Here is an 11,411-nt window from a genome sequence, read left to right as displayed (position 1 = left end):
CATTGAACTTTTTTCGGTCAAAATAGCAGCAGCAGCTCTGCAGAATGTTGAAGACGTCAGAAAGACTCGCTTTTTGTATTATTGTTCTATTTCTTATAGCAATATTTTATAGTCATTAATATAAACTAATGTCCCGTATTTCCCCATTTTCACGTTGAACTCTGACAAACAGAATAAATATCATACGAATATCGTCACATGATAAATGCCCCGAATACATTTTCGAATGGATTTTTGTATTTGTTCTCCGATGAAGACAAATCGGCCGAATGATGAGTATTCACCAGACTAATATTGTAGGTTTAGTTTATAAATAAATAAACATGAATAACGGAAACGGCACAGTTTTAGTTAAGCAGAACAAGTGCTTTAATTGGTTGAAGTGAATGCGGATTGCATCATCATCACTAAATGTTGAGAACAATAAACATCTTTATTTATTTATTTTTTTTAAAAGGGGGTGGTGGGGGGGGGGGGGGGCATGATGCCACTGAACTTTCACAGACCATTGACAGCACCGATCACATTCACACAATCACGTACACGCGTATTGTTGGGACAAATAGCAGAGCGCTGGCTGGGGCCTGCTTTTCTTATTTCTGCACAAAGTCGCTTGAATTTGTTTTGGACTCCTCAAAAATGTGGAATCTCGAAGCCAAGACAAGGACATTTCCAGTCTCGCACTTGCCTCACCTTCAGTTATTTGGATCATTTCAACATTTTACAGTAACACGAGTTGTCTCCTTTCTTCTCGCCATCCGTAAGGATCTGCCAATTCAAGACGCGCGGGTCACATGATGTCACTCGGTTGGTTGAAAAACACTTTTGGCAAATTGTCAGAGGCAGCTGGAGAATAGCATTCACAAGCATAGACAAAAAATAATAATAATGCATTTGAAGGCGCAGCAGCACTCTGCTGAAGTCTGGCATTGACCTCACTGTTGACACAATTAATAAACTACAAAACATTAACTGTTTCCCAGCATGCACCGTTGTCTCCAGTGCCAAGAGCAGACTAAAAGGTGATTCTTCAACAGCCTTACGGAGAACAAGCCGATTGGAGGGTTTTTAAAACTTAAAATTGAATACGCACATTCCCGCATAAAACGTGTGGAAGCGAGGAAATGGGAGTCGGCGTGAGAAAATAAAAGAGCCCGCACGACAATGTGATGAAAATGGCTGACAGCCTCCTGTGAACATCCTCACCCATGCGCACAGGTCAAAAGGCAGGGCCAGCAGAAGGGTGGGGGGCAATCGCAAGGACGACGAGGACTTAACCACCATCTCAAATGTCAACACAGCTTGTTTTAGTTGCTTTAACAACAGCATTCGAACGGTTTTACAATTCAAAACATGAACAAGAAGTCTACACATACACAGAATTGAGAAGGGTGTGGATACAGGGCTGTAATAGATGGCAAACACCCTATTATCAAAAGAACATTTGACATTTATTTAAAAAAAAAAAAGATTACAAAATATAAAATTAAATAATTTCCAGAGTATAAAGGCACACATCTTGCACAGTGTAACAATGAAAACAGTTAAAAGCATGGTGTGTGTGTGTGTGTGTGTGTGTGTGTGTGTGTTTGGCGCACTATATGACATAGAACAGCTCACACATCAAAAGTGTAGGGACACAAAAAGAACCTAAACAGACAACACTAACTAGAGAGAAAAGGAAATTTAGTCCTGGGACATGCAATTTTTAAAATTCCTTTTTTCTTTTTTTTTTTTTAGCACATCAGAGTAAGCATTTGAGAAATTCAAGCATAATTATTCTTCATTTACCACAGCACCGTCATTAGTCCCCATGGATGACTCATGTTTTTATTTTATTTATTTATTATTATTATTTTTTTTTTAAATACAACTATATTTCATGACTAAAATCCAATGTAAAAATATAAATGTGAATATAATCTGATATCTACACAAACGTATTGGGATGGATTTTTTTTTCCACGGGTTAAAACGGGTCGAAGAGGATGTTACTTGCTTTAGTTAGTTATACAGAAGTACTACACGACACGCGCAAAACCACTTTTCTCACTTCAACACAAACACACACATACGTATATTGCATTTCCCTTCTTAAGACCGCGTCGAATAATTGGGGTTGTTGTTCGTAACATTTGGTTCCTTTCCTTGTGTGCAAAATATACAAAAACCCTCCAACACAAACGGGAAAACTTGCGCCTGCATCATTTCGCCACAACGCTTTTCAGGAAACAGCGTTTTTGCACCACAAATACGGGGCTGCTACTCTCTTCGGCATATTTAAACACACACACGCAAGAGCGGTCATCCGACATGTGCCGCTATCGGATGTCAGTAGTTGCAAATGTTCGTCTTGCAACTACTGACTGGGCAAGGTTCCTTTTTAAGATGCTTTGTAAACAAAACGCGTCAAATATTGCAGTGACACTTTTTCTCCGGCTGCCGCTCAGGTGAAGCAGCAGTGAGGGGGACAAATCCATTTTGAGCTCACGATTCTATTTTATTGTGATCCTCAACAAATGTCAAGAGAAATCGGAAAAAGTCTGAAAGTGGTGACTAAAAACAAAAAAAAGTAAAAATGTGATGGTGCTGCACTGTAAAAGTGGAAACGTGTGTGTGTGTGTGTGTGTGTGTGTGTGGGGGGGGGGGGGGTGGCTATGCCAATCTTAAAGACAACTGATTGTTTGTCATCTTTGCAAACCAACCTCTAATTGTTTCATTTGAATGTTTTTGACCATCCATCTGGAAACATTGCTCCACCGATGATCAAAGAAGCCTTCTTGGAAAAAGTTGCATTGACCTTATGGATGCAACCAGAGGAAGGCAGGTTTTTCCTTCCTATAGATGCCGAGGCAGCATTGTGGTTTATATGATCACAGCAAGAAAATGTGGTTTTCTCCACCCTTTGTCCCAGTTTAATACTTTTGTGGTTGGTCTCCAAATGGAGGAAAGTCCCTGCAGGTTTTCCACACATTCATAGGATTCTTCTTAGTTGAAACGAATGTAATAAAAAGTCAAATGTTTGCTATGGACCGTAATGACAAAAAAAAAGTGCAGTAATTTTTTTTTTTTTTTTTTTTTTTTTTTTTTTTAAAAACACAAGGTGCTGATGGCAAAAGCCTGTTCATGGTTGCTGCTGACCGACTCCGAAGAGACCGCTGCACCAGAAGTTACCTTTGCGATGTGGATAGACGCGCGCGACACCCGCATCATTCCCTGTCCCCATAACTTTAAACTACGTCCCTTAGTCAAATTTCCTCAGTCCGCGACACAACAAAAAGGACGAGAGAGAGTGCACGGTGTGGACAGAAGCGCTGCATCGACGTATGGCAAGAGCACAAAGTAAAAGGACATGAATTGACGAAACACAAAGAATGTGGGAATCAGCAGGGATATATGGGGGGGGGTGTTGTGGGGGACTGTCGGTTGTTTTCGCTGAACACCTACTGGAAGACTTGTTTTCTACTCTCTAAAGCACAGCCTAACACTTCACATCACGCCACCTTGCCTGAGTTCTGTGCTGCATTTGACCGCCCAACCTCACCGTAACTGACACCCCTACGCCCCCCGGCCGATAGCATAAGGGTGAGTCTGACAAAAAAACACCAAAACGAGCTGTACGAGGTGCGAAAGGCAAAATAAAAGCCACATTTCTACAACACAGAGGACTAATTACACATTCTGGGGGGAGGGGGGTGACACTTTTGACAACAGTCTAGTCAAAAAAACAAACAAACAGGAAAAAAACCAAACAAGTAAAACTCAAGGAGGGGCTGAATGTAAACGAACAAGGTTTTAGCTGCTGCAGGGTGTGGCATCCCACTGTAAGAGGAAGGCCAAACAGGGAGAGGTTAGGAGATGGGTAAGGGAGAGTCATACAAAGACATCACAGCACCTTCATTCTCTCCATCATGTTTTGTCTCCACCCTACAACCCGCTGCACCAATCCTCTCCCCGTGAGCCTCGGCACCTCCTGGTGCTCGTGGGGGCTATGACAGAATAGTTGCGATGAAGTCATAAAACCTCTTGGAGTACTGCTCAGGGTTCACTGTCGAGATTTCGGCTCCTGCCTGCAGAGACAAAATAATGAATCATTTCACATTCATGAGCTTCATTTGGGATTGGTTTTCATTCGTCTGTAAGCATTGTTTTGCACTTCCACACTTTTCTCAAATAAAGTTTGTCCTCTTGTAATAAGCATACGATACAAAAATCTAGCTTCTTACGCCATGTTTGACCGTCTTTGCGGCATGGGCGGCCTTCTTCTTGGCATCGTAATGTTGCAGGATGTCAATGATGGCCATGAAGTACACTTCTTTCCTGGGAGCACCTGCAGGACAAAACCAAGTCCTAATAAGTCCATGTCCACCAGGGGGAGCTCGAGCTCGAGTATTGTGACGGCGCAGCACACTGGGCCTCACTTTCACTGCTTTTGATGGCGTAGACGTCAATGGTGGGATCAAACTCTCCCGGGGACAGGGGCTTCGTGCTGTCCAAGGTGTTGCTCGGACTGTCAGGAGGGGTCCCGATGGCCCCCCCGTCACTCTCGCCGCCCTCCTCCTCGGCCTCGTTGTCCTCGCTCTCCACCTCTTCCTGCTCTGCTCGTTCCACATCGTGGATCCCCACCAGCAGACTGTAGTCCATGAGCTTCAGCTGTGCCAGGAACTGGGAATAGTGGAAGGGGGCGGTTGAAGCAAGCAACACACCATAGGAGGCATGAGCGGTTTAGGGAGGGAGAATGTTTTCAGTAAGAGGATGACAATGTTTTATCTGACAATCTATGTAACCCCCTGGCACAAACGAAGGAATCACCACACCCGTGATCATTTATGTTTAATTTTGGAGAAAAAAGGGAACTCACGGATTTTCCTCAAATGTTTTTCTTTTTGTTTTTCAAAAATAGCACCCTTGTGGCTTTAGAAACGCAAAAAAAAAGAACACCTAGAGCAGGGGTGTCAAACTCATTTTTGTCTCGGCCCGCATTGTAGTTATGATTTCCCTCAGAGGGCTGTTAGAACAGTGAAATGTTTAATCACCAACTCGTATTACCATCCATCCATCCATCCATCCATTTTCCGAGCCGCTTCTCCTCACAAGGGTCGCGGGCGTGCTGGAGCCTATCCCGGCTATCATCGGGCAGGAGGCGGGGTGCACCCTAGAACTGGTTGCCAGCCAATCGCAGGGCACATACAAACAAACAAACAACTATTCACACTCACATTCACGCCTACGGGCAATTTAGAGTCATCAATTAACCTAGCATGCATGTTTTGGGGATGTGGGAGGAAACCGGAGTGCCCGGAGAAAACCCACGCAGGCACGGGCAGAACATGCAAACTCCACACAGGCGGGGCCGGGGATTGAACCCCGCCCGGTCCTCAGAACTGTGAGGCAGACGCTCTAACCAGTCGTCCGCCGTGCCGCCTCATATTACCATTACACAACACATTGACGGATAACTGGTTTTGAAATCAGAAGACAACAATAATAGTTTGTTCAACTATTGTTTCAGTTACTGTAGAACAAGGATTTGGTAACAGAAAAATGCAATCTCTCAACATTATTGTTTATTATTATTGACAATTTGGAATTTGGGTACAGATTTTAGCAAAAATCACGGAAAAAAAAACATGAGCATGGTTTGCTTTCGCGGGCCAAATCAAATGATGTGGCGGGCCGCATCTGGCCCCCGAGCCTGGAGTTTGACACCAACAATCTAGAGGAAAAAAATATGGAATCGCACAATTCTGAGGAGAAAATTATGGACTCAGCTTGTAATTTTCAGCTCTAAAACAAACACCTACATCAGACAATCTACTAATTCGTCAGCTGTTACATAAGAGTACTACACATTGGAGAGCTGTCGCACCAATTGGATTGGCTCCAACACGAGAGAGAGATGGCAGATGAAACGAGAGAGAGAGAACCATAAAACGTCTTCAACATGGTAAGAGGTCAAGGAATGTTGGGAAAGATGTTGGTTGCTCCAGTCAGCAGTGTCTAAAATCTGGACCAAGTACAAACAATATGGGAAGGCTGTAAAAGGGAAGTGTCAAGATAGAAAACTTAAAGCAATGTCTTCAAAATAGAAAATGCACAACAAAACAAATAAGGTACAAACGGGAGGAAACGAGTCCACGTCTGTGTCTGAACTGTAAGAAACTGCCGAAAGGAAACTGGATTTAGTTACAGAAAAGCCAAACGAAAGCTGTCCTTCACACCTAAACAGAATTAAAAAAAAAGGTTACAGTGGGCTAAAGAAAAGCAATCATGGACTGTGGTTGACTGGATGACAGTGATCGTGCTGAATCGCAACTCTGGATTGGGCTGGAACTTCTGTTTGGAGCCATTCCAAAGAGTTTTATGAAAATGACTCCTTGAAGAAAACATGCAAATTTCCACAGTCATCTATGATATGGGGCTGTGTGTCAGGTAAAGGCACAGGGGAGATGGAAGTCATTATATCTTCAATAAATTTCACTTGTCTGATTCCATCGATTGAAAGGATGGTTGGCGATGACATCATTTTTCAAGACAACGCATCTTGCCATCGAGCAAAAACCGTAAACACCATTCTTCAAGAAAGACATAATGTCTATGTCACGGTGTGCAAATAGTCCAGATCTCAATTGAACCGAAAATCTGTGGTGACAATGAAAGAAAATGGTCAATGCCAAGGCTCCAACGTGCAAAGCTGAGCTAGTAACAGCAATCAGAGGAAGTTGGAGCCCGATTGATGAAGAATACTCCGTCACTGGTTAGCCCACACCTCAGAGACTGCAGGCTGTTATAAAAGCCAGAGGTGGTGCAACTGAGCACTACTGGTTTGGTTTTCATGATTCCAGAATTTTTTTCTTCAGAATTGAGCGATTCTATATTTTTTTCCCCCTCTACTTGTTCAAAAGAAAAGCGACTGACTACAAAATTATTTCCCCCCCATGTTTCTTAAAGCCAGGAGGGCGGCATTTTGAATAACAATTGCTTTGTGGCACACCTGTGATTTACCTTTTTTTCCCCTCCAAAATTAAACATTTAAATGATCATCCTCCACGAACGGAGGATAATAAGTTTTGTTTACTGCCAATCAAAATGCCAGGTTATATCACATGATCGAAGAAAGACGGGGCAATTTGATCAAATTGTAGTGTGCATGGCAGCATTTGAATGACTGCAGTGCTGACGGGTACTTAAATAGTAACAAAAAAACCACGAGGTGGAACCATGTGGGTGGAAATGGTCAGCGCGTGATACAACAGGTAATTTGTTTCAATTACGAATAACACGAATACATACAATTTACCGGTACATAATAATACAAAGAATAATGACATTTCAAAACATTGTTTCCTCAATAAGAATGCCAGGAGTCACATTTGCTTTTTATTGCACTGAGTTCAGGATCGCCAGCTGGTGTGCAAAGGGGTGATTCATTTTTTTCACGGTTGTCCAGTTCCGACTGACTCAGTCGCCTCGTACACAGCGGGCATGAGCCATCAAAACAAGTTCCCGGCTTGCTGACATTCTGTATGTGGAAGACGTACCTCCACATCTTTCCGAAGCTTCTCCAAGAACATTTTCTTGTTCTCATCATTGACGCAGATCTTCTGACCATCATTGATGAAGTCATTGTCCTTGTAGGTAGGCAGCTCCTTAGCCTAAACATTAGAATGGGAGATTAGTGGTCACATTGGGAAAATCAGAATCAGGCAGTGGAGAGAACTGGGCAAAAACATGCCAGAATATTGGTGCTATGAAATGCGTCTCTTTTTTTGCAAGTGACACAGATACAGTGACTTGAAAAGATATAAATACCCCTCAAACATTTTGTCACCTTACAACCACAAACTTAAATGTTTTTTTTTTTTAATTGAGATTTGAGGTGATTTAACAAACAAAGTAGCACGTCATTGTAAAGCGTAAGGGAAATTATACATAGTTTTCAACATTTTCAGTAAATACGAATCTGAAATATGCGGTATGCATTTGTATTCAGCCCGTCCAGCGTCAATATTACGTATAGCCACCTTTCGCTGCAATTCCAGCTCCAGGTTCTTTGGGGTATGTCTCTACCAGCTTTGCACATTCAGACACTGAAACCTTTGCCCATTGGATAGATCCCCACATTGGATGGCGAGCGTCTGTGAACAGCAATTTTCAAATCTTGCCACAGATGCTCAATGGGATTTAGGTCTGGACTTTGACTGTGCCCTAACATATGAATATTCTTGGATCATTCTAAATCATTCCATTGTAGCTTTGGCTTTATGTTTTCGGTCATTGTCTTGCTGTAAGATGATTCTCCTTCCCAGTCTAAAGACTTTTGCAGCCTCGGCAACAGGTTTTCTTCCAGGAATGCCCTGTATTTAGCTCCTTCTCTCTTTCCATCAACTCTGACCAGCTTCCATGTTCCTGATGAAGAAAAGCATCCCCACAGTATGATGTTGCCACCACCATGTTTCACAGTGGGGATTGTGTGGTTAGTTTTCTGGCGCACACAGTGCTTTGCATTAACCCCCCCCCCCCCCAAAAAAAAAATTAAAAAATCAACTTTGGTCTCATCTGACAAAAGCACCTTCTTCCACATGTTTGCGGTGCCCCCTACATGTCTTGAATTTCTGCAGCTTCTCCGGAGTGACCACGGGCCTCTTGGCTGCTGCTCTGACCAATGCTCTTCTCGCTCACTCTGTCAATTTAGGTGTACAGCCTTGTCTTGGCAGCTTTGCAGTTGAGTAACACCTTTTCCATCAGCGGACAATGGCTTGACCTTGTACAAAGCTTGGGATATTCCTTCATTCATCTTCCGTTCCGCTTCTCCTCACTAGGGTTGCGGGCGTGCTGGAGCCCACCCCAGTTATCTTCGGGCGAGAGGCGGGGTACACCCTGAACTGGTCGCCAGCCAATCGCTGAGCTTGGGATATATATCTATCTTTCTTTAACTCAACTAACCCTGCTTTAAACTTCTCCACAACAACTTCCCTGACCTGTCTGATGAGTTCCTTTGTCTTCATGATGCTGTTGTTCACTAATGTTCTCTAACCAACCACTGAGGCCTTCACAGAACAGGTGTATACACACTGAGAATAAATTGGTGGACTCTTTTTACTAATTAGGTGACTTTGGCATTGATTACACTGGATTGTTTTTAGGGGTATCAGAGATACATTCGCGTAGAATTTTGAAAGACACATTTTTGTTCCACTTCACAATTATGTGCTACTTTGTGTTGGTCTATCACATAAAATCAAGAAAATACAGTCAAGCCTGTGATTGTAAGGTCACAACGTGAACAAATTCAAGGCGTATGAATTCACACTGTATATGGTCATCCATTTAAACTAGACTCTATAACAAAGTAACAGTTTTACATATAGTTTGCAATGATTGATTTAAAAGTCAATATATTAACTTAAACTAAATTATTAAATGACACACCAGCATCACTATTACTGTTCTGTTTCCCCCAGTGTATGAAAAACAGCACAGTCTATAAAATACCATAGATGACGTTCCATAGTTTACTTGGGCATTTCAAGATGTACATTTCTCTTTGAAATACTGTAAGTCAAGACGGAATTCAAAATCTTATCTGCAGCATGTTGAAACACCCAGCATCAGTATATATAATTGAGGCTTTTGAACCAGTGGCTTGTGAGATATGCCTGTCAGTCCAGGTAACAAGCACAGGCAGTCTGTCCAAACCAAGGCCGACCTCTTTTCAAGACACACCATTATCAATTGTGTAATAGAGTGCATAAAGCATGCAGCATGCACATAGGAATGTACAGACCCATCTGATGCAGTATTGACGAGTGATCAGATTTCCCTTCTTTTTCCTTTTAAAATAAATATGTAGGACAGGTCTATTCATATATTACCATAATTGCTTTTTGTTTTGACATTTTTTTAAGCATCTGGTAGATCCATACATTGTTTTGCATATTAAACTCAAAGCCAAGAAACGTCTTTGTCTGCAATGGGCTGGAGTCAGTTTGACAGCTGATTTTAAACATAACTCCTAAGTCAGCATTTAAGACAAATAACCACTCCTTAAGTGTCTAAATATTGGGGCAATGTTATTCAAAATCAAGGAGAGCAGTGATCAGAGATCAATGAGGTAAGGGGGTGGGGGGGGTTCAGCAGCAGTTTGGCTACTACAGCGTTTCTATGGCAGCAGCAGAAGAGCAGCAACATACAACTTATGAAGCAGACTTTGTAGCAGTAGAAAGAGCTCAGACTTGACACACATACATACACACATACAATTATAGACTACACCTTTACACAGAATAGCACAGAAAACATCTCACATAAAGGACATCTGAACACATATATGCAGACATGGACCTCAAATGGGCAATTAGAAAATGGCTGGATAGTTGACAATGTGCGTCATTTGTTCGCCCCCCCCCCAGCACATTATCAATGCGGCTAATTTTAGTCTAAACTCTGAAGCTCATATCTTGAGCTAATGCTGTTTGTAGTGCAGACACATACAAGTGGCAGGAAGAAAGATAAACAAATACAATACCTTGTACATTAGCACAATTTACCTGTAAAAATCCAAGTTCCCTCTGCCATATAGACTCACATCAGTCACAATGCAGTCCATTAAAACAGAAGTCGAGATCTTACTGTTTTAAGTCCGTGTTATTTCATTTGATCACTGTTGTCATGTAAAATACATACAGTGGAACCTCTAAAGTCAAAGGCATCTGGGGTCAAATTGGAATTTGATCTACATTTTGATGAAAAACAGTTCATTTTTACAGTTAAGAATGTCAGGTGTAACACGCGTGAGGCAATGCAACTGCAAATGCATTGTATTGGAATCTTGATTATACGTTGTACGAATAGCAGAGAAAGCTCTTTTTATACTTGTATACCTTAATAATGTTGAATAAAAATAGATTTGTGATGATGGCAGATTGACCCTGGAACAGGTTTCCTCTTCAATTATTTATACTATATTGCTCCTGAATTTATACAAACTCAGCCTAAAACCGCGTGATTACTAGCAGCACGTCCAGAACCATTTCAGAAAACTGTATGCTGTACTGTATCCTCTCAAACTGCGAGGTGGTAAACCGTGCTGTAAGTCCCGAGGAGTTAGAGGACATACAGAATACAAACTCGAGTCACGGTGTTTTGGTCAGATGAACAGCACATGCTGTACTTGTCTACTCTGAGTCATCTCTTGGATATCCTTTTAACTACAGTACCAAAGGCAGCTACTTGTCGAGTGCCAATTCCCCCCCCCCACGAAACAAAGTGGTTGGCCAACAGAGAGGCAGCGAGCCAGTAAATCTCATCAGCGCTTTAATGCTTTTAAGGCATATTCTCTCCATCCTAGCATCATCTCTATGACTCTCCAAGACAGAGATAGCAACACATTTCTGAGTGGTTTGAATTTA

At 42.1% G+C, this 11,411-nt stretch overlaps 1 protein-coding gene across 5 annotated transcripts in view; it reads right to left on the bottom strand.

Annotated features, from left to right (window-relative positions):
• Positions 1-345: 345 nt before the first annotated feature.
• The window catches only part of pip4k2aa (phosphatidylinositol-5-phosphate 4-kinase, type II, alpha a), a 33,176-nt gene continuing 22,110 nt past the window's right edge, over positions 346-11,411 (bottom strand). For all 5 annotated transcript variants that reach the window (XM_061666079.1, XM_061666081.1, XM_061666080.1 and 2 more), the window contains 4 exons: positions 7,542-7,655; positions 4,422-4,665; positions 4,227-4,330; positions 346-4,070 (listed from right to left, as the gene is read on the bottom strand). In XM_061666079.1, coding sequence (XP_061522063.1) covers positions 3,990-4,070; positions 4,227-4,330; positions 4,422-4,665; positions 7,542-7,655 — 543 coding nt within the window. In that variant the 3' untranslated portion in view covers positions 346-3,989. The remainder of the gene's footprint in view (positions 4,071-4,226; positions 4,331-4,421; positions 4,666-7,541; positions 7,656-11,411) is intronic.

Source organism: Phycodurus eques, chromosome 21 (genome assembly GCF_024500275.1).
Source record: "Phycodurus eques isolate BA_2022a chromosome 21, UOR_Pequ_1.1, whole genome shotgun sequence".
NCBI lineage: Eukaryota > Metazoa > Chordata > Actinopteri > Syngnathiformes > Syngnathidae > Phycodurus > Phycodurus eques.
Note: the sequence above shows the minus strand (reverse complement) of the source record. Positions and strands in the feature narration are given on the sequence as shown.